This window comes from Pongo pygmaeus, chromosome 18, assembly GCF_028885625.2.
Source record: "Pongo pygmaeus isolate AG05252 chromosome 18, NHGRI_mPonPyg2-v2.0_pri, whole genome shotgun sequence".
NCBI classification, from domain to species: domain Eukaryota; kingdom Metazoa; phylum Chordata; class Mammalia; order Primates; family Hominidae; genus Pongo; species Pongo pygmaeus.
In genome coordinates, this window is record NC_072391.2 from 64286875 (window position 1) to 64310575 (window position 23701).

A 23701-nucleotide genomic window follows, 5' to 3' on the forward strand; every position below is an offset into this window, starting at 1 on the left:
GTGAGTTGTGATTGCACCACTACACTCCAGCCTGGGCAACACAGCAAGACCCTGTCTCAAAAAACAGGGTTTCCTATACCGATATAAAATTTAAACAAAATACTACAGGTTGCTATTATAAACTGGATGCCTTATAAAGACAAAAATGTATTGCTTACAGTTCTCAAGGCTTGGACATCCAGGATGAAGGTGCCAGCAGATTTGGTGTCTGGCAAGGACTTGTTCTCTGGTTAGTAGATGGCAACCTCATGCCTGGTGCGGTGGCTCACACCTGTAATCCCAGCACTTTTGAGAGGCCAAGGTGGGGGGAAGACCTGAGGTCAGGAGTTCAAGACCAGCCTGGCCAACACGGTGAAACCCCTGCTCTACCAAAAAATACAAAAATTAGGCAGGCATGGTGGCAGGCCACTGTAATTCCAGCTACTCAGGAGGCTGAGGTAGGAGAATGGCTTGATCCCGGGAGGAGGGGGTTGCAGTGAGCTGAGATCACAGCACTACACTCCAGCCTGGGTGACAGTTCGAGTCACCATCTCAAAAAAAAAAAAAAACAACAATGCAGCCAACTGCATACAATTATCAATGTATCAATGTCCTGCAGAGGTGACTCACCCATTTTTGTAAGCAACAAGACCGGGCTTGTCCATAGGCCCCTGAGCCTGGGCCGCCTGCACAGTGGCCAGGAAAGCCAAGCTGCTTCCTCAGTGGCCCGTCTCCTGAAGGGTGCTCTTCTTCTCAGTGGTTCTGCAGACACTGTAAGGCCCATACTCACAGGATATTAGCACACCTGCTAAGAGATTCCTGTCCCCTGGCTCCCAGGGGCCTCTCCATCCAGGGAGATGTCCTCTCGACTTCAGAATTCCCCTGCCAACCTTTCAACTCCCTGAGCATCCCCAAACTCACCATGTGTGTCCACATGATTACTTTTCCTACTTACTTCATTGTTGTCCCTAAACTTTCTCCTTCCCCGCTCTGCAAAAAAACTCATATTTTATCTCAGTGTGCAAAAGTGGCCAATTGCATTTAATCGGCCTCTTGGTTTCACCCAAGTATATTCTCTCTGTCATTAAGAGGCTGTATTCCTGTCCCATAGACCCTAAGAATCCCCTTACGCCCCTACCTCTGACCAACTTGCCTTTCAGGGCACCAGTTTTCCAGGGGGGATGTCTCCCTTCTTTCCATCCACATCCTTTAAGCCCAACCACAGAGCCCTGTGAAGTTTGGGACGAAGACCAGGACACCTACATTGCCCACGTTGACCACCAGGTGGCAGTCAAGGGTAATATTAAGCCGGGACTGACGCACTTGAGTGAGGCCGACTTTCCTTTCAATTAACATTGATTGGTGCATGATGTTCCCACTACATTCTGAAAGCGTTTATTGAGCACCAGCTGCATGCATGTCTCTGTCTGTTTTTCAGTTCTGCAGACGTACAATATACTTTCCCAAAATCGGCTTCCAGAATTACTGTTTAGACTCAATAGTTATAGTTTTAACGGCTTTCTGGTGGAATAACTTACAATTAAATTTATCCCCTGCCTCCACTTTTTTTTTTTTTTTTTTTTTTTTTTTTTTTTTTTTTTGAGACAAGGTCTCGTTCTGTCACCCAGGCTGGAATGCAGTGGTGCCATCACAGATCACTGCAGCCTCCACCTCTGGGCTTCAGACACTACGGCCCATAGTTACATGGCCATAGCACACTCCGGTACCCAAGCTGGTTGGTCGCCTCTTGCCTGGCAGGGCTGCCAGTGTCTCGGGACCTCCCGGTGACGCGCGTGCCTCCCCTGCTGCAACAGAGGCCCGGGAGTGTCGGGTCCCCATCGCTCGGAGCAGCAGGTGCTCGTGAAATGTTCGTCAAGTGGCTAAATGACCATGGCCGTGGTCTCCGCGGGAGGTGAGGAAACTGAAAGCCACCGAGGCAAAGGGGGGCGCTCCTTAAGAAGTGCGGTGGTCACCTGTACGTTTCAAAAGAAGGGCGTGACTGAGTAGGGAGGGGACCGCGGAGACCCTCAGACCCTGGACTGTAAGGGGATGAGGGGCTGTAAAGGGGAACCCAGGAAACTGAGTCCTGAAAGCAAGGAGGAGCTTCCAGAATGAGGGGCGCCATCACGCCTCCCTGCCTTTGCTCAAGAAGTTCTTTCATCCCGATCAAGTTCTTTCTCATTTCTCCATCTATGGGGATCCTGAACGTGCACCTCCTCAGAGAAGCCCTCCTGAGTTCTCAAATTCTAGTTTATTGCCCCCTCCTATCGATCCCCCAGCACGCTCATCGGGCGTGTGGACAAGGACAGGTTTGAGGAGAGGATTCCCTGGATCGCGGAGGGGCTACAGAAGCCGCACAACCCTTTCCGCGGATGCCAAAGGGGCCCGGGCAGAAGGGAAGTGGCCGTGCCCGGGCCTGCCTGCCACTAGATCCGCACCCACCTATGACTGCTCAGTCCTGCTCTCCTGCCAGACCCACCTTTCCCTGCCCAAGCCAGCACACCCTGCCCACTCCCTGCCCAGTCCAAACTCCAAGGCTGGGCAAGGCACTGATCCACGGCTGGACCGACCCAGGACAGCCTCTGGGTGAACAGCAGCGTGTCCACCCGCAGAGAACCGAGACCAGCGAGCCGACCATGAGGCTGCACCGACTTCGCGCGCGGCTGAACGCGGTGGCTTTTGGGCTCCTGTTGCTTCTTGTCCGGGGCCAGGGTGAGGTTCCCGCGGAGGGGCGACAGGGACCGGGCTCAGATCTGCCGAATGCTGCGGAGGCAGGACCTGATAGTATGGGAGGGAAGGCACTTGAGAGGTAGGAGCTGATGGAGATGACAGCGTGGAACTCTGAGACCCACGCGACGCCTCCCCGCCGCCCAAGGTGGGCTCCTAGAAGCGCAGAAAGGGTCGGGCTGCGGGACACCACGGCGAGGAACCAGCGGAGTACAGGGGCCCCAGGAGCGCCGCGACATGCCAGGCCGGGTCGGCAGCCTTGGGCCGGAGTGGGTGAGGGATTGGGGGTGCGGGGATTCAGTCCATTTCCCTCTTGTGATTGTGGCTGTAGCCAGTGCTGCCGGCCGGTAATAACAATAATAGCTTCTCGCAGCATCTGGCTCTGAGTGTGTGGCGTCTTTGGCCAGGGGGGCGCCCTGACCCCTCCAAAGGGGCCTCAGATAAGGACAGTGGTCCTTGGGGAACAAAGCCCCCAGGCGCCAACTTTGAAGCGGATCCATAAGGCCACAGTGGCTGGGTGCGATTGACTCATGCCTGTAAACCTGCCACTTTGGAAGGCCGAGGGGGAGAATTCCTCGAGCCCAGGAGTTGGAGGCCAGCCTGGGCAACATAATGAGACTTGGAGTGTACAAAATATTAAAAGAAATTAGTGGGCTGTGGTGGCCTGTGACCTGTAGTCCCAGCTACTTGGGAGGCTGAGGTGGGAGGATCACTTTAGCAGGGGAGGTTGAGGCTACAGTGAGCCTTCATCACACTATTGCACTCCAGCCTGGGTGAAAAAGCAAAAATCTGTCTCCAGAAACAAGAGCCAAAGAGCTCGTGGTGTCCCTCATGCCATTTACCTCATCCTGGGCAAGGGCACAACTTGGCTTCCAGGGCAAAGGTGATGGCTCTGTGTGCCTGCCAGGCTTCTCCAGGCCCTTATCAGAAGCTGGGGGAGTGTTTCGGCCTTTGGTCCTCTCACCTGAAACTCTCCTAAGTGTATGATCTGACTGCCTCTCCCGACCCTTTCCCAATTTAATCTGCCCAGGTGGAGTCCATACCCCCGCCCCATGGTGCACTCCTGCAGGGCTTCCTCCCGTGCCTGCCCTTGACCACGTTCTAGAATTCACCAGGAGCCCAGCAGGAAGATCTGCCTGGCCTCACAGATGGCTACCTTTCAAAATACTTTGGGCCAGGCACAGTGGCTCACACCTGTTATCCCAGCACTTTGAGAGGCAGAGATAGGAGGATCGCTTGAGGCTAGGAGTTACAGACCAGCTTGGGCAACAAGACTTGTCTCTACCAAAAAAAAAAAAAAAAAAAACAGGACTCAGGCGTGGTGGCACACACCTGTACTCCCAGCTACTCGGAAGGCTGAGGCGGGAGGATCTCAAGCCCAGGAGGTGGAGGCTGCAGTGAGCTGTTACCACATCACTACACTCCAGCCTGGGCAACAGACGGAGACCTTGTCTGACAAATAAATATTATATATATACAAAAAATTATATTATATATAATTTATATATTTATATATAATTTATATATATAAATTATATATATACAAAAAATTACACATATACAAAAATATTATATATACAAAGTATTATATATATAATTATTATATACAATATATAATACAAATAAATATTATATAATATTTATTATATAATTATATAATACAAATTATATAATACAAATAAATATTATATATACAAAAAATTATATTATATATAATTTTTATATTGATATATAATAATTTATATAGTTATATATGTAAGTTATATATACACAAAAATTATATATACACAAAATATTATATATATACAAAATATTATATATATACAAAATTTTGGGTTGGACCCACATTCAGAAAAAATAATTGACAAGCCACAGGAGGGTACAGGTGATGTGTGCCATCCTCTTTTGTCCTAACAAGTCTTGGCGTCTCCTCAGTGGCCATCAAAGTCCCCATGGCCCACACTGGAAACTGCTTGTTGACACTGCAGTACACACAATGCCCAGCAGTTTACACAAGAATAGATGTGTGCACTTGTCCTTGATTTTCATCCAAACAGTCATAAACTCATCCACTTTCTGGGGCCAGGCTTTTCCACTTTCTAATACAAAGGGTGGCCTCCACACACCCTTACATGGTAGAGCTTCTTCATACTGATTAATGGAAGAGCTTCTCTCCAAGATGAAGCAAGTAATGAATCTCTTTATTCCATGAAGTTGATGTACCAGGTCTCTAATCAGGGACATTTCAGCAGGTGATGTCCTTTGCTGTAACAAACATCAGGCATCAGTGGCCAGTGGCCACAGGGAATTACTGGGATAGACATCCCCTCCAGCAAGGAATCGTGTGTAGGAGCGTGTTACTGGGGAGAGGAGTGGGCCTTTCGACTTGGAGACATTGTTAAAATGTCCTCTCTGGTGCCTGTAAACATCACCAGGTGGCATCAAACATATTGATCCATGTTGAACTGACAGGTGTAGGATGGCATTAGCTCCCTTAGGCTGCTTTCATTTTTTGACTTTTTTTTTTTTCTTGGGACAGGGTCTCACTCTGTCACCCAGGCGGGAGTGCACGGTGCCATGTCGAATTACTGCAACCTCTGCTTCCCAGGTTCAAGAGATTCTCATGCCTCAGCCTCCCAAATAGCTGAGTCTACAGGCACGTGCCACCACGCCCAGCTAATTGTTGTATCTTTTGGTAGAGACAGGGTTTCACCATGTTGGCCAGGCTAGTCTCAAACTCCTAACCTCAAGTGATCCACCTGCCTCAGTCTCCCAAAGTGCTGGGATTTCAGATGTCCGCCACTGCACCTGGTCTGTTTTTTGACTTTTTATTATGGAGCTGGGCTCAGATTTCCCAAACCCTACAGAAGCAGAATCTGAGATTCCAAAAGGGAAGGTGCCAGGCAGGTGGGAGCCGATGCGAATAACAATAGCAGGTGAATCTCCCTGAGGCACAGAGAGGGTCAAGGCTGCTCGAGGGATGCACAGCACCAAGGGATAAGCCAAGTCTGAGGTAGAAACAGTAGTATAACAAATCCAATTTACCCATTGTCCACCTTCAGCAATGACGAAGATCTTGTTTTTGTTTTTGTTTTAAATCAGCTTTCTCATGTTGAATATAACCTGGTGTTTTCTGGATGGCCACCTCTCTCTTGCATCATTATTTGAAACAAATCCCAGACATCATATCATCTGTAAATTTTTCATCATGTCCTACTAAAGAAAAGGAACATATATATATATGTGTGTATTTCCACAATGTAATATGTTCTCAATTTAATAAAATATATAGTCAAATGTTCCTTAATATTTATAAATGATACTTTTATTAATGCAAGTGTATTTTTTGTTTTGTTTGTTTTGTTTTGTTTTTTTGTGTTTTTTTTTTTGAGACGGAGTCTCTCTCTGTCGCCCAGGCTGGAGTGCAGTGGCATGATCTCAGCTCACTGCAAGCTCCGCCTCCTGGGTTCATGCCATTCTCCTGCCTCAGCCCCCCGAGTAGCTGGGACTACAGGTGTCCGCCACCACGCCTGGCTAATTTTTTTTGTATTTTTAGTAGAGACGGGGTTTCACTGTTTTAGCCAGGATGGTCTCGATCTCCTGACCTCGTGATCCGTCCACCTCGGCCTCCCAAAGTGCTGGGGTTACAGGCGTGAGAAACCGTGCCTGCCAAGTGTTTTTTTTTTTTTTTTTTAAATCAGGATTTAAATAAGGTTCATACTTTGCAAATTGGTAGATTTTTTTTTTTTTTTGAGACAGAGCCTCACTCTGCGCCCAGCTCACTGCATCCTCCACCTCCCGGGTTCAAGGGATCCTCATGCCTCAGCTTCCCAAGTAGCTAGAATTACAGGCACATGCCACCATGAATGGCTAATTTTTGTATTTTTAGTAGAGACAGGGTTTCTCCATGTTGACCACGCTGGTTTCGAACTCCTGGCCTCAGGTGATCCACCCACCTCGACCTCCCAAAGTGTTGGGATTACAGGCATGAGCCTCCATGTCCTGCCAGTTCTCTGGGCTTTATACTTAGGAGTGGAATTGCTGAGTCATATGGCAGCCCTATGTTTAATCCCCTGAAAAACTGCCAGACTGTTTTCCAAAGCAGCTGCACCATTTTACTTTCCCACTGGCAATGTATGAAAGTTCCAAGTTTTCCACATCCTTACCAACATTTATTATTATCTGTCATTTTTATTTGTTTCTTGAATCTCTTTCAATCTTCAGATATTCCCTCTGCTTCCCTTTTATTTTCTTTCTAAATTTTGTTTTGTGTTAAAGAAACCAGTTTATTTGTTCTGGAGAGGATCCCAACATTCAGGTTTTGCTGATTGTATCCCAGTGGTGTCTTTTAACTGTTCTTCTGTCCCCTGTCTACCATGTAAACTTGTATTTATATTCTAGAAGCATAATCAGATTTGGGTTTTAGGTTTTGTTTTGTTTTGCTTTGTTTTGTTTTTTGGAGGACTACTTCACATGTGGTGCTGTGTACTTCTGATAGAAAATATGTAACATCTGATTGTCTTGCTTGTTGTGATACCACAAAATGAGTGGTTGACATCACAGTGAGAATTCAATGTGCATTTCTTTTTTTTTTTTTTTTTTTTTTTGAGATGGAGTCTTGTTCTGTCGCCCAGGCTGGAGTGCAGAGTGCAGCAGCACAATCTTGGCTCACTGCAAGCTCCGCCTCCCGGGTTCACGCCATTCTCCTGCCTCAGCCTCCCCAGTAGCTGGGACTACAGGCGCCTGCCACCACGCCCTGCTAATTTTTTTGTATTTTTAGTAGAGACAGGGTTTCACCATGTTAGCCAGGTTGGTCTCGATCTCCTGACCTTGTGAGCCTCCCGCCTCGGCCTCCCAAAGTGCTGGGATTACAGGCGTGAGCCACCCCGTCCAGCCTAATGTGCATTTCTTTTACTATGAATGAGGTAAAGATCTCTTTGTTTATTGGAGAGACACTGATTTGTATCGCTTATTGCTAACATATTCCTATGCTGCTTTTCCTTTTGTGTCTCTGGCATATTCTTTGTTTGTAGAAATTCTTTATCTATTAAGAGGACTGACTTTCTCTGTTTGGTGACTTTCTATCCCTTCCTCCCTCCCTCATCCCCACAGAAGATAGGCTGTGCTTTTTTTTTTTTTTTTTTTTTTTGAGGCAGGTTCTCACTGTGTCACCCATGCTGGAGTGCAGTGACACGATACGGCTCAAAGTAGCCTCAACCTCCCAGGCTCAAGCAATCCTCTGACCTCAGTTTGCCAAATAGCTGGGACTACAAGCATGCGCCACCATACTCCACCAATTTATTTCCTTGATGTTTTTGCAGAGACAGAGTCCCACTATGGTTCCCAAGCCAGCCGCTGTGCTTTTTATATCCCAGCCACAGCCATACTTTTCTCTTGCACTGCTTTTCACCAACATCACTCACGGTTTCGAGGATGCTTTCTTTATGTCATTTCTTGCCACCTTGGGCATCCCTGAGGACAGGAACCTTGTCTGCCCAATTCCCACCATCATCCTACTGTCACATGACCTGGCACACAGTTGAAGGACACTCTAGTACCATCAAGGGCATGTGACCCTTTGTTTGAAGGTCCTAGGGCTGAATGATGATGCCGGGCCCCAAGGAGCCTCAGCCTGGTGGGATGGAGACAGGCCCAGGAAGCCAGAGCGGGAAGGGAGTGTTACAGGCAGGAAGTCTGTAAAGCCCATGTTTATAGATCAGGGTCCCTTGAGCTGAGCTGACAATGGCAAGGAAGCAGCAATACCAACAGTCTGGGAGGGCAGTGGATTGGTCAAACCCAACTGTGATGTCTGTCTCTCTGCCCACAGGCCAGGACTCTGCCAGTCCCATCCGGACCACACACGCAGGGCAAGTGCTGGGGAGTCTTGTCCACGTGAAGGGCACCGATGCCGCAGTCCAAACCTTCCTGGGAATTCCCTTTGCCAAGCCACCTCTAGGTCTGCTGCGATTTGCACCTCCTGAGCCCCCTGAATCTTGGAGTGGTGTGAGGGATGGAACCACCCATCCGGCCATGTAAGCTCTCCCAGGAGTCCAGGGAACTCCAGACACTGGGGCACGGGTTGGGGTGCTCTGAACTCAGCTAGGCTGCAGTTATCATTTCATCTAAACCCCCACAGCCAGTTTTCCTTCTGGGTTTCATGGATACCCATGTGCATTTTTCTGATCAGCATGCTGAGGCTCGGGAGGGCAGAATAACTTTTCAGACTCCTGGCTGAAGGCTTGGCATTCAGAAGACATTGGCTCCAGGTGGTGAAGGGACGGGCAGAGACACATATCTCCCCAGATTCTGTGCCAAGCTTTCTCTGCCACCAGTGGCAGGTGTCTCTGGAAATGGTTCAGGTTGGCTCTATGAACCTTGTAGGAGCCCCTAACTGTAGTGGCAGATGCTGCAAATAGCTGAAGAGAACAGTAGTGGTAGCTTTCTGGGGACCCGCACTCTCCACAGTCACTGTGTCCACTGACAGGGTCAGGAGCCATTGGCCAAGAGACACGTATATGTATATGTATATGTTTCCAACTGGAGGCCATGTGGAATGATGAGTTTTTGAGAGTTGAGACTTGGGATGAGGGACATCCCACTGCCCTTCTCATGAGAAATTAACATCCATTCACTCATGTAGCACACATATGTGGGCTACTCCCCTGTCCCACGCCTGAGGGGGTACAGCAATATAGTGGTGAATGTCAACACATGAAGCCAATGGTTCTCATAGAAACCCCTAAGAGTCAAAGTTTCCGGCATCGGAAAGAATGGTACCCAAGGTCCTCAATAACCTTGAGGCCTCCCTGGAAGTCCAAGCTCCATCCCAGCTTCCCCAGAGCCTGTGGCCTGTAACTTGGTGGGAAGGGATTTTTGAGAGGGATCACGTGTGCACAGGGTATTGTGGGAAGGGGCTGAGGGTGGCTGGGAGCACATCTGAACCCAGGGTCTGGTTTTGGCCACAGCCCGGCCCCTGGACTGATTATTTGCCCTGGTTACCAGGTGTCTGCAGGACCTCACCGCAGTGGAGTCAGAGTTTCTTAGCCAGTTCAATGTGACCTTCCCTTCCATCCCCATGTCCGAGGACTGCCTGTACCTCAGCATCTACACGCCGGCCCATAGCCATGAAGGCTCTAACCTGCCGGTGGGTGTCAGGACACAGTTCACTGGGGGTTGGAGAACAGTTCTTCTGCAAGAAGCTAGAAAGGACAATATTAGCTCAAGCCCTGCTGCAGAGTGGACCATGCTGAGAAACTTCTCACTATCAGGTCCAAGAAATGCTCTTTACCCAGACTGGGCAGCTGGCCCCTGGACGTGGGATCACAGAGTTCTGGCTGCTCCCAGAGGTCAAAGGCTGTGGCTCTGGGCTGGACCCAGGACTCACTCAGCCAACTCATGCCAGGAGATCCACTCAAGTGCCCAAGGGCTGCACCTTGAGGTGACCAAGAACCCCAGCCATGGATAATCTGTTGGGCCTATGAGAATGGGCACACACAAAAACTTTTTTTCTTAGAGATGGCATCATGCTCTGTTGCCCAGGCTAGAATGCAGTGGCAGGAACATACCTCTCTGTAACCTCGAAATCCGGGGTGATCCTCCCAGGTTAACCTCCCGAGTAGCTGGGACTACTGGCCTATTCCACCATGCCTGGCTAATTTTTAAAACATTTTCTGTTGAGACGGGGTCTCACTCTGTGGTTCAGGCTAAGGACATTTTTGGTTAATGTTCATGTGGAGCCATCAGGGAGACTCCCCTTTTCCTTCCACTTTGGTGAGTTTTCTGGGGCTAATGAACCCAGGCTTTGATACAGGGGGGTTCGATTGCAAAGATTGGGAGGCCTGGTCTTCCTGATAGATCTTGGGTGCCTAACCATTTGCCCATGTAATGAATTTGTGCTCGAGATCTAATGGGGAGGTAGACAGAGGCAAAGCACTGGTTGGTCTAGGTAGTGGCCCTGGTGGGGTTCTGGCTGGGTGGGAGCATCATGGTAGCTGCCTTGATTTCCCCAGGTGATGGTGTGGATCCACGGTGGTGGGCTCGTTTTTGGCATGGCTTCCATGTATGATGGTTCCATGCTGGCCGCCTTGGAGGACGTGGTGGTGGTCATCATCCAGTACCGCCTGGGTGTCCTGGGCTTCTTCAGGTGAGACTAGGGCTGGGCTGGGCAATGGGGGCTGAGCGGCACCAGGACAGCCCTGTGATCCCTGTCTCTGCTACTTCTCAGCACTGGAGACAAGCATGCAACCGGCAACTGGGGCTACCTGGACCAAGTGGCTGCACTACGCTGGGTCCGGCAGAATATCGCCCACTTTGGAGGCAACCCTGACCGTGTCACCATTTTTGGCGAGTCTGCGGGTGGCACGAGTGTGTCTTCGCTTGTTGTGTCCCCCATATCCCAAGGACTGTTCCATGGAGCCATCATGGAGAGTGGCGTGGCCCTCCTGCCCGGCCTCATTGCCAGCTCGGCTGATGTCATCTCCATGGTGAGTGCCCTCAGCTGCAGAGGCCTAGGCCTGCTCCCTCCCCTCATACCCCTCAGAGCCTCTGTCTGTTAAACAGGGATGACAAGGGCCATCGGGAGCATGCCCCAGGAGCTGCCGCCTACCTTGGAATTGCTGCGGGGCTCCAGGGTCAGAATGCCCACCCTTCTGCCATTGCAGAGGCCGAGCTTGTTCTGTGACCTCTGTGCAAAGTTGTCACCCTAGGGATCGCCACCATGAGGAGAATATTCTAGGCAGTTGGGATGGCCCCTCTGTCTGGGACTTCCGAGTTGGAACAGTGTCAGAACTGCAGGAACTCATACGCAGTACCCTGTGAGATTTGGGGTGCCCCTGTCCTTGGCCAGGGCCTTGGGCAAACTCCTCTCCTCTACCGGGAAGGATGAGCCAGCCCCTGCCTGGTCCCTTTGCAGGTGGTGGCCAACCTGTCTGCCTGTGACCACGTTGACTCTGAGGCCCTGGTGGGCTGCCTGCGGGGCAAGAGTAAAGAGGAGATTCTTGCAATTAACAAGGTCGGTCTAAACGGATGTGGGTGTAGAGGAAGGGGTGCAATAGGCATGGGGCTGGCAGGCCTGCATGCCCCTCATATTCCCTGAGCACATTACCTCATCTGCATGCCTGGGTCTCATAGCCCTGGATGGGGACTGAAGGTTGTTGCATGTCTGAGCCAGGCATTGACCTCCTGGGGTGGATATGAGCATCCGGGGATAAACCGGGAAGGAGTGGAAGGTACTCAGAGAGCATCGGAAGATGTCTGGGACCTGACCTTGTTCCCTGACCTTGCATTTCCCCTCAGCCTTTCAAGATAATCCCCGGAGTGGTGGATGGGATCTTCCTGCCCAGGCACCCCCAGGAGCTGCTGGCTTCTGCCGACTTTCAACCTGTCCCCAGCATCATTGGTGTCAACAGCGATGAATTTGGCTGGATCATCCCCAAGGTGAGGCCAAATCCAAGCCCTCAAGTGCGTGGGGAGCCCATCTGGTAGTGGGGGGTGTTTAGGGCTTCAGAGCTCTAGGCTCATCCCATCCCCAGCTACAGACTCTCTCCCGGCCACCCAGGTCATGAGGATCTATGATACCCAGAAGGAAATGGACAGAGAGGGCTCCCAGGCTGCTCTGCAGAAAATGTTAACGCTCATGGTAAGGCTCCTGGGGTCCCTCGCCAATGGAGAAGGGCTCCTCTCCTGTCCTGAGGCAGAGGAAATCCAACCCCCAGATACCCTGCCTATGTAGTGACCCCCATGAGCAAAGGCCTGGGTGTGTGTGTGTTTAGGGGTGGGGTCACCTCAGAGCCTCGCCTTTGCTCCCTCTTCCTGTGCCATCCCCAAGCCCGAGGCCACCTCCTCCCTGCCTCTGGCATTCAGTCTAACCTGCCTCTTCCTGATCCACCTGGGGTAGATGTTGCCTCCTACATTTGGTGACCTGCTGATGGAGGAGTACATTGGGGACAATGGGGATCCCCAGACCCTCCAAGCCCAGTTCCAGGAGATGATGGCGGACTCCATGTTCGTGATCCCCGCACTCCAAGTAGCACATTTTCAGCGTGAGTATATTTGGACCAAAGCCTGTCTGGCAGGGTACAGCTCAGGGCTGTGGGTCCCAGGTGAGACCTGCTGCTGTCCGGGTCCGCACTCATGTTTATTGGGCTCCGGGGACACTTGACGTTCATCATTGCAGTAAATCCTCATGGCTAGCCCAAGAATCCGACATTTCCCCTATTTCACACATGAGGAAATTGAAGTTAGGGACCTTCAGTGACTTGCCCAAGATGACACAGCAAAGAATCGCAAGTCCCTTCCTCTGCTCCTGCCCCAGCCTGGGGCTCCACACCCCATTGTCCAGATTCCAGCCAGCTTTGGACCTAGGTATCTTATCACCATGGGTGAGGCAAGAAGTCTTCAGGGGAGGGGCCACCGTGTCATGGGCTGTCCACCCCACAGGTTCCCGGGCCCCTGTGTACTTCTACGAGTTCCAGCATCAGCCGAGCTGGGTCAAGAACATCAGGCCGCCGCACGTGAAGGCAGACCATGGTGATGAGATTCCTTTTGTTTTCAGAAGTTTCTTCGGGGGCAACTACAGTGAGTCTTCTTCCTTTCTCGGGAGGTGGGCTGGGATTCTGGCTGGGTCTCTGAGGGATGATTGATTGTCCTCATTGCCAAGATAAGGAAACTGAGGCTCAGAGAGAGGATGAGATCAGGTGTCCAAGGTTTTATAGCTCCAAAATCTGCACCAGGATTAGAATTCACGACTCTTCAGACTGTGAACTGTGCTCCCTCTGCCTCTCCCCATCCATGGGTGTCTGGCCTGGTGCAGAACAGGTGTTTCAGGGACATGTTTGTTTCTTCAATGACTCCCAGAGACAGAAGGAAGAAGGGGCCTTCAGAGCCACAAAGGAGCCCAGGATGGAGTCAGCCAGAGCCAGAGCTGAGGGGAAAGTTTGGAAAAGGGGAGGGTTGGCTACTGAGGGCAGTGGAAGAAAAAGCAGAGAAGCAGGACTGGGGACCGAGGTCTCGGGGGCCAAGGACAAGCTCCACCTGGGATGCTGAGGTGGGACATCCTGATGAAGACACATGTCCTCTTCCTCTCGGCAGTTAAACTCACTGAGGAGGAGGAGCAGCTAAGCAGGAAGATGATGAAGTACTGGGCCAACTTTGCGCGAAACGGGTGAGACAGCACACCCCTGCCTCAGCCTCCCCGATTGGGGGACTTGTGCCCATCCAGTGCTCTCCTAGTCTCGGGTGACCTCATGAGCACATCCTCATCCTTCATCACATGATAGCTCCTTCCCCAGCTCCGGGACCCACTCGGACAGGGTGGGGGTGCCGTGGGGCAGTGGACACACTCTATCTCTCTGGTCTATCTGGAGGGTGGGCGCCAGTGCTGTGCCACCGTCAGGGCCTCCCTCTCAGAGAGAGGGACTCATCAGAGCTGGCTGCCCCGCCCCCACTGGTGATGACACTAGCCATAGGGAGCTTATTTCCTGTTTCTGGAAGCCTCCCTGCTTATTCCCCAAGCCCACCTGGTGTGCTTGGCTGCCTTGCCTGACCAGATTCAGGGTGCTCAGGTCTGGGGTCCAGGGGCTCAGAGTGACGCTCATACCGCCCTGCTGGGACGGCATGTCTACAGGAACCCCAACGGCAAGGGTCTGCCACACTGGCCGCTGTTTGACCAGGAGGAGCAATACCTGCAGCTGAACCTACAGTCTGCGGTGGGCCGGGCTCTGAAGGCCCACAGGCTCCAGTTCTGGAAGAAGGCACGGCCCCAGGAGATCCAGGAGCTCAAGGAGCCTGAAGAGAGACACACAGAGCTGTAGCTCCCTGTGCCGGGGAGGAGGGGGTGGGCTCGCTGACAGGCGAGGGTCAGCCTGCTGTGCCCACACACACCCACTAAGGAGAAAGAAGTTGATTCCTTCATTCACTTAGCGATTCATTCATTCTTGCATCCATCCATTGAGAAAGCATTTATTAAGAACTTACTCAGGCACGAGGGCTCATACCTGTAATCCCAGCTATTGGGAAGGCTGAGATGCGAGGATGGCTTGAGGCCTGAGGTTTGAGACCAGCCAGGGCAATACAGTGAGACCCCTTCTCAAAAAAAAAAAAAAAGAGAGAGAGAGAGAAAGAGAGTATGTTATTAGAAACTAAATAGGAAAGTTTTGAGCTTCAAGTCAGTGATAAATAAAAAAGATTTTTAAAAAGAAAAAAAAAACAACAACATATAAGGAAAAAACTATGAGAAAAATAAAAATAAAAAGAGAATAATCGGCCAGGCACTGTGGCTCACGCCCGTAATCCCAGCACTTTTGGGAGGTGAAGGTGAGCAGAACACCTGAGGACAGGAGTTTGAGACCAGTCTGCCCAACACGGTGAAACCCCATCTCTATGAAAAATACAAAAATCAGATGGGCACAGTGGTGGTGCCCACCTGTGATCCCAGCTACTCAGGAGGCTGAGGCAGGAGAATCACTTGAACCTGGGAGGCAGAGGTTGCAGTAAGCTCAGATTGTGCCACTGTACTCCAGCCTGGGCAACAAGAGTGAAACTCCATTTCCAAAAAAATGAGAGAATAGAAGAAGCTACTGCATGATGTTAGTTACCAAGCCTGCCATGGGTCCTCTCTTGCTAGACACACTCGATAGATCCCCCCACTGAGGTGTGGATGGGCAGACCCCAGTGGAATCCCACCCTCCCCAACACCCCACTGAGCCCTGGGCCCCCTCCTCCCTTCCTCACCTCCACCTTCTCCCTGCCTTCTCTCTTCTCTCCTCTGAGCCCCCAGGCCTTTTCCACTTTGAGGGAGGTGCTTCAAAGAATGTTGCCCACACCTAAGTGTCAGAAGCCTATGTCCACTCATCCCTGAGAGGTCTGAAGGAATAAAAACAAATTATAAAAAAAGCCTCTGTCTGCCTCTCCACAAGCCCTAAGTGCTCTTACATCTGTGAGTGGCCAGGCCGGGCACGGTGGCTCACGCCTGTCATCCCAGCATTTTGGGAGGCCAGCGTAGCGGATCGCCACATCAGGAGATCGAGACCATCCTGGCTAACATGGTGAAACCCCGTCTCTCCTGAAAGTACAAAAAATTAGCCTGGCACAGTGGCACGCGCCTGTAGTCCCAGCTACTAGGGGGGCTGAGACAGGAGAATCCCTTGAACCCGGGAGGCAGAGGTTGCAGTGAGATGAGATTGTGCCACTGCACTCCTGCCTGGGCCACAGAACAAGACTCAGTCTCAAACAAACAAACAAAGAAACAAAAACAAAAAACAAAAAAAATCTGTGAGTGGCCAATAGGAAACCTGGTTACCGAAATTCGTAGTGTCTTAGTCCATTCAGTTGCTATAGTAAAAATACTACCGATTAGACCGGGTGCAGTGGCCCACACCCATCATGCCAACACTTTGGGAGGCCGAAGTGGGCGGATCACTTGACCCCAGGAGTTTGAGACCAGCCTGGCAACATGGTGAAACACTGTCTGTACTAAAAATACAAAAATTAGCCAGGCTCTGTGGTGCACACCTAGAAAGAATATCAGCTACTCGGGAGGCTGAGATACTAGTATCACATGAACCCAGGAGGCACAAGTTGCAGTGAGCCGAGATTGCACCACTACACTCCAGTCCGGGCGACAGAGAGAGACCCTGCCTCAAAAATAAGTAAATAAACAAATAAACAAATAACAAATAAATAAATATTACCGGTTAGGCCGGATGCAGTGGCTCATGCCTGTAATCCCAGCACTACTGGAGGCCAAGGTGGGACTCCTGAGCTTGAGCCCAGGAGTTCCAGACCAACCTAGGCAGCATGGAAAAATGTCCTCTCTACAAAAAAATAGAAAAATTATTTTGATGTGGTGGCACACACCTATAGTCTCACTTACTCAGGAGGCTGAGGCAGGCGAATCACTGAGCCTGGGAGGTCAAGGCTGCAGTGAGTCGTGATTGCACCACTACACTCCAGCCTGGGCAACACAGCAAGACCCTGCCTCAAAAAAATAGGGTTTCCAATACTGATATAAAACTTAAAATACTACAGGTTAATATTATAAACTGGGTGCCTTATAATGACAGAAATGTATTGCTTACAGTTCTCAAGGCTTGGACATCGAGGATCAAGGTGCCAGCAGATTTGGTGTCTGGCAAGGACTTGTTCTCTGGTTAATAGATGGCAATCTCAGGCCAGGTGCGGTGGCTCACACCTGTAATCCCAGTACTTTTGGGAGGCCAAAGTGGAGTATCATCTGAGGTCAGGAGTTCAAGACCAGCCTGGCCAACATGGTGAAACCCCATCTCTACTAAAATACAAAAATTAGCCAGGCGTGGTGGCAGACGACTGTACTCCCAGCTACTCAGGAGGCTGAGGCAGGAGAATGACTTGATCCCGGGAGGCGGAGGTTGCAGTGAGCTGAGATCACAGCACTATACTCCAGCCTGGGCGACAGCACGAGACATTATCTCAAAAATAAAAAATAAAAGAAGCCACCCACCCAACTATCGATGTCCTGCAGAGGTGACTCACCCCACTTTTTCAGAAGCAAGACCGGGCTTGTTCATAGGCCCCTGAGCCTGGGCCGCCTGCACAGTGGCCGGGAAAGCCAAGCTGCTTCTTCAGTGGCCCGTCTCCTGAAGGTTGCTCTTCTTCTCAGTGGTTCTGCAGACACTGTAAGGCCCCTACTCACAGGATATTAGCACACCTGCTAAAAGATTCCTGTCCGCTGCTTGCCAGGGGCCTCTCCTTCCAGGGAAACGTCCCCTCATGTTTCAGAATTTCCCTGCCAACCTTTCAACCCCCTGAGCATCCCCAAATTCACCATATGTGTCCACATGATCACTTTTCCTACTTACCTCATTGTTGTCCCTAGACTTTTCTCCTTCCCAGCTCTGTAAAAAACCTCGTATTTTATCTCAGTGTGCAAAGGTGGCCAATTGTGTTCAATCGGCCTCTTGGTTTCACCACAGTATATTCTCTCTGTCATTAAGAGGCTATATTTCTGTCCCATAAACCCTAATAATCCCCTTATGCCCCTACTGCTGATCAACTTGCCTCTCAGGGCACCGGTTGTCCAGGGGGAAAGTCTCCCTTCTTTCCAGCCAGGGCCCTTAAGTCCAATTACAGAGCCTTTTGAAGTTTGGGGTGAAAGACCAGGACACCCACATTGCCCATTTTGGCCATCAGGTGGCAAACAAGGATAATATTAAGCCTGGAATGACTTGAACTTGAGAGAGGGAGGAGACTTTCCTCTCAATGAACATTGATTGGTGCATAATGTTCCCACTACATTCTGAAAGCGTTTATTGAGCACCAGCTGCATGCATGCCTCTGTATGTTTTTCAGTTCTGCAGGTGTACAATACACCTTCCCAAAGTCAGTTCCCAGGATTACTGTTTAGACTTAATAGTTATTTTTTTAACAGCTTTATGGTGAAATAACTTACAATTAAATTTACCCCCTGCTCCCCCTTTTTTTTTGAGACAAGGTCTCGTCCTGTCACCTAGGCTAGAATGCAGTAGCGCAATCACAGATCACTGCAGCCTCCACCTCCGGGCTTCAGACACTGTAAGGCCCATAGTTACAGGACCATAGTACACTCCGGTGCCCAGACCAGTTGGTCGCCTCTGGCCTGGCAGGGCTCCCAGTGTCTCGGGACCTCCCGGTGACGCGCCTGCCTCCCCTGCTGCACCATAGGCCCGGGAGTGCCGGGGTCCCCATCGCTCGGAGCGGCAGGTGCTCTTGAAATGTTCGTCAAGAGGATAAATGACCATGGCCGTGGTCTCCGCGGGAGGTGAGGAAACTGAAAGCCACGAGGCAAAGGGGGGCCAGTCCTTAAGAAGTGCAGTGGTCACATGTACGTTTCAAAAGAAGGGCGTGACTGAGTAGGGAGGGGACCGCGGAGACCCTCAGACCCTGGACTGTAAGGGGATGAGGGGCCGTGAAGGGGGACCCAGGAAACTGAGTCCTGAAAGCAAGGAGGAACTTCCAGAATAAAGGGGGCCGTCACGCCTCCCTTCCTTTGCTCAAGCGGTTCCTTCACCCTGATCAAGTTCCTTCCCATTTCTCCATCTGTGGGGATCCTGAACATGCACCTCCTCAGAGAAGCCCTCCTGGGTTCTCCAATTCTAGTTTATTGCTCCCTCCTATGGATCCCCCAGCACGCTCATCGGGCCTGTGGACAACGACAGGTTTGAGGAGAGGATTCTCTGAATCGCAGAGGACTACAGAAGCCGCGCAGCCCCTTCTGAGGATGCCAAAGGGGCCCGGGCAGAAGGGAAGTGGCCGTGCCCGGGCCTGCCTGCCACTAGATCCCCACCCACCTATGACTGCTCAGTCCTGCTCTCCTACCACACCCACCTTTCCCCGGCCCAAGCCAGCGCACCCCGCCCACTCCCTGCCCAGTCCAAACTCCGAGGCTGGACCGACCCGGGGCAGCCTCTGGGTGAACAGCAGCGTGACCGTCGGCAGAGAACCGAGACCAGCGAGCCGACTATGCGGCTGCACCGACTTCACGTGCGGCTGAGCGCGGTGGCCTGTGGGCTCCTGCTGCTTCTCCTCCAGGGCCACGATGAGGCTCCCGCGGAGGGGTGACAGGGACCGGGCTCAGATCTGCCAAATGCTGCGGAGGCAGAACCTGACAGTGCGGGAGGGCAGGCGCCTGGGAGGTAGGAGCTGGTGGAGATGACAGCGTGGAACTCCTGAGCTCCACGCGACGCCTCCCCACCGCCCAGGGTGGGCTCCTAGAAGCATAGAAAGGGTCGGGCTGGGGTACACCAAGGCGAGGAACCAGCGGAGTACAGGGGCCCCAGGAGCGCCGGGACATGCCAGGCCGGGTAGGCAGCCTGGGGTCGGAGTGGGTGAGAGATTAGGAGTGCCGGGATTCAGTCCATTTCCCTCCTATGATTGTGGCTGTAGCCGGTGCTGCCGGCCGGTAATAACAATAATAGCTTCTGGCAGCATCTGGCTCTCAGCGTGTGGCGTCCTTGGCCAGGGGGGCGCGCTGAGCCCTCCAAAGGGGCCTCAGACAAGGTTAGTGGTCCTTGGGGAACAGAAGCCCCCAGGCTCCAAATCCTAAAGCAGATCTAAGAGGCCGCAGTGCGATTGGCTCACTCCTCATTCCCAGCATTTTGGAAGGCCAAGGGGGAGAATCGCTTGAGCCCAGGAGTTGGAGGCCAGCCTGGACAACATAGTGAGACTCAGAGTGTACAAAAAAATTAAAGGAAATCAGTGGGCTGTGGTGGCCTGTGACCCGTAGTCCCAGCTACTTGGGAGGCTGAGGTGGGAGAATCACTTTAGCACGGAAGTTTGAGGCTGCAGTGAGCCTTCATTACACTGTTGCACTCCAGCCTGGGTGAAAAAGCAAAAATCTGTCTCCAGAAAAAAGAGCCAAAGAGCTCGTGGTGTCCCTCACGCCATTTACCTCATCCTGGGCAAGAGCACAACTTGGCTTCCAGGGCAAAAGTGAAGGCTCTGTGTGCCTGCCAGGCTTCTCCAGGCCCTTTTCAAAGCTCCGGGACTGTTTTTGGCCTTTGGTCCTCTCACCTGAAACTCTCCTAAGTGTATGATCTGACTGCCTCTCCCGCCCTTTCCCAATTTAATCTGCCCAGGTGGAGTCCATATTCCCCCCGCCCCATGGTGCACTCCTGCAGGGCTTCCTCGCATGCCTGCCCTTGATCACATTCTAGAATTCACCAGGAGCCCAGCAGGAAGATCTGCCTGGACTCACAGATGGCTACCTTTTGAAATATTTTGGACCAGGCACAGTGGCTCACACCTGTTATCCCAGCACTGTGAGAGGCAGAGATGGGAGGATCACACGAGGCTAGGAGTTAGAAACCAGCTTGGACAACAACAATTGTCTCTACAAAAAAAAAAAAAAAAAAAAAAAAAGGACTCAGGCACGGTGGCCCACACCTGTATTCCCAACTACCTGGGAGGCTGAGGTGGGGGGATCTCAAGCCCATGAGGTGGAGGCTGCAGTGAGCTGTAATCACACCACTGCACTCCAGCCTGGGCAACAGATGGAGTCCAATATTTTACATGTATATTATATTATATTATAAATATATGTGTGTCTGACAAATATATTATATATTTTGGTAGAGACAGGCTTTCACCATGTTGGCCAGGCTGGTCTCCAACTCCTAACCTCAAGTGATCCACCCACCTCGGCCTCCCAAAGTGCTGGGATTACCAAAGTCACCCACTGCACCTGACCTGTTTTCTGACTTTTTATTATGGAACTGGGCTCAGATTTCCCAAATCCTACAGAGGCAGAACCTGAGATTCCAAAAGGGAAAGTGCCAGGCAGGTGGGAGCTGGCGGGAATAAGAACAGCAGGTGAACCTCCCTGAGGCACAGAGAGGGTCAAGGCTGCTCAAGGGCTGCACAGCACAAAGGGATGAGCCAAGTCTGAGGTATAAACAGTAGTATAACAAATCCAACATACCCATTGTCCACCATCAGCAATGACGAAGATCTTGTTTTTGTTTCTGTTGTAAATCAGCTTTCTCAGGTTGAATATAACCTGGTGTTTTCTGGATGGCCACCTCTCTCTTGCATCATTATTTGAAACAAATTCCAGACATCATATCATCTGTAAATTTTTCATCATGTCCTACTAAAAGAAAAGGAACATATATATGTATGTGTGTATTTCCACAACATAATATGTTCTCAATTTAATCAAATATATGGTCGTGTTCTTTAGTATTTATAAATGATATTTGTATTAATACAAGTGTTTTTTTTAAAATCAGGATTCAAATAAGGTTCATACTTTGCAAATAAGTAGACGTTTCTTTTTTCTTTTTTCTTTTTTTTTTTTTTGAGATGGAGTCTCACTCTGTCGCCCAGGCTCACTGCAACCTCTGCCTCTTGGGTTCAAGGGATCCTCATGCCTCAGCTCCCAAGTAGCTAGAATTACAGGCATATGCCACCACGCCTGGCTAATTTTTGTATTTTTAGTAGAGATAGGGTTTCACCACGTCGGCCAGGCTGGTTTCGAACTCCTGGCCTCAGGTGATCCACCCACCTTGACCTCTTAAAGTGCTTGGATTACAGGCGGGAGCCTCCAAGGCCCGCCAATTGTCTTGGCTTTATAGTTACGAGTGGAATTGCTGAGTCATATGGCAACTCCATGTTTAATCCCCTGAAAAACTGCCAGACTGTTTTCCAAAGCAGCTGCACCATTTTACCTTCCCCTGGCAATGTATGAAATTTCCAAGTTTTCTGCATCCTTACCAACACTTATTATTATCTGTCATTTTTATGTGTTTCTTGAATCTCTTTCAGTCTTCAGATTTACCATCTGCCTCCTTTAATTTTCTTTCTAAATTTTGTTGCATGTTGAAGAAACCAGTTTATTTGTTCTGGAGAGGATCCCACCATTTAGGTTTTGCTGATTGCATCCCAGTGGTGTCTTTTAACTGTTCTTCTGTCCCCTGTCTGCCCTGTAAATTTGTATTTATATTCTAGAAGCAAAATCAGATTTGGGTTTTAGGTTTTATTTTGTTTTGTTTTTTGGAGGGCTACTTCACCTGTGGTGCTGCATACTTCTGATAGAAAATATGTAACATCTGATTGTCTTGCTTGTTGTGATACCACAAAATGAGTGGTTGACATCACAGTGAGAATTCAATGTGCATTTCTCTTACTATGAATGAGTTAAAGATGTCTTTGTTTATTTGAAAGACACTGATTTGTATTGCTTATTCTGAACATATTCTTATGCTACTTTTTCTGTTGTATAGGTGACATATTCTTTGTTTGTAAAAATTCTTTATCTATTAAGAGGACTGACTTTCTCTGTTAGGCGATTTTCAATCACATCCTCCCTCCCTGATCCCCACAGCAGTCACACTATGTTTTTTCTGGAGACTGGGTCTTGCTTTGTTGCCTAGACTAGAGTGCAAGGGCGGGATCATAGCTCATGCAGCGTCGAATTCCTTCTGCCTTAGTCTCCTGAGTAGCTGAGTAGCTGGCCCAGAGTTTGAGACCAGCCTGGCCAACATGGTGAACCCCTGTCTCTACTAAAAATACAAAAATTAGGCAGGCTTGGTGGTGCACACCTATAATCCTACATATTCCGGAGGCTGAGACACAAGAATCACTTGAACCCAGGAAGCAGAGGTTGCAGTGAGCCAAGATCGCACTACTGCACTCCAGTCTGGGTGACAGAGCAAGAGTCTGTCTCAAAAAATAAATAAATAAAAAAATACTACCAGTTTAGGCCAGGCACGGTGGCTCATGCCCGTAATCCCAGCACTTTTGGATGCCGAGGTGGGCCTCCTGAACTTGAGCCCAGGACTTTGACACTAGCCTAGGCAGCTTGGAGAAACGCCATCTCTACAAAAAAAATTCAAAAATTGACTGGATGTGGTGGCACGCACCTGTAGTCTCAGTTACTCAGTGGGCTGAGGTGGACAGATCACTTGAGCCTGAGAGGTCAGAGCTGCAGTGACTCATGATTGTGCCACTACACTCCAGCCTGGGCAATACAGCAAGACCCTGTCTCAAAAAAAAAAGTTTCCTATACTGATATAAAACTTAAAAAAAAAATCTACAGATTGATATTATAAACTGGGTGCCTTCATTTGACAGAAATGTATTATTTACAGTTCTGGAGGCTTAGAAGTCCAGGATCAAGGTGTCAGCAGATTTGGTGTCTGGCAAGGACTTTTCTCTGGTTAATAGATGGCAGCCTCTCATTGTGTGCTCCCCTGGAGGAAAGAGAAAACAAGCTCCCTCTGGCCTCCTTTGTAAGGACACTAATCCCCTTCACCTCCTGAAGTCGCCACCTCTTAACACCATCACATTGGGGATGAGGTTTCACCATACAAATTTTTGAGGCAATACAAACATTTAAACCATAGCACTTAGAGCTCCCAGATTTCAGCTACCAAGGTCACCAACTACTGAAAATGTAAAAGTTCTTATACTCCCCTTTTGTCCCACTAAATGTCATCTATCATTGGCATTTAAAACAAGCCACCTTTACAGGCCAGGTGCGGTG

The 23701-nt window shown here is 50.2% G+C and overlaps 1 protein-coding gene across 2 annotated transcripts; it reads left to right on the forward strand.

The window, feature by feature from the left end:
* Positions 1 to 1697: 1697 nt before the first annotated feature.
* On the forward strand, positions 1698 to 15588 carry LOC129015600 (cocaine esterase). Of its 2 annotated transcripts, none has more exons than XM_054453835.2 (12): positions 1698 to 2691; positions 8534 to 8738; positions 9709 to 9850; positions 10716 to 10849; positions 10931 to 11189; positions 11618 to 11716; positions 12001 to 12141; positions 12263 to 12343; positions 12602 to 12746; positions 13144 to 13281; positions 13795 to 13867; positions 14330 to 15588. In XM_054453835.2, the coding sequence occupies exons 1-12, from the start codon at positions 2352 to 2354 to the stop codon at positions 14514 to 14516; spliced, it is 1944 nt and encodes a 647-aa protein (XP_054309810.2). In that variant the 5' UTR covers positions 1698 to 2351; the 3' UTR covers positions 14517 to 15588. The 2 variants fall into 2 exon arrangements, with proteins under 2 accessions (XP_054309810.2, XP_054309809.2); XM_054453834.2 differs by lacking the exon at positions 1698 to 2691 and adding an exon at positions 5251 to 5362 and having other exon boundaries at positions 14330 to 15578.
* Positions 15589 to 23701: the final 8113 nt, after the last annotated feature.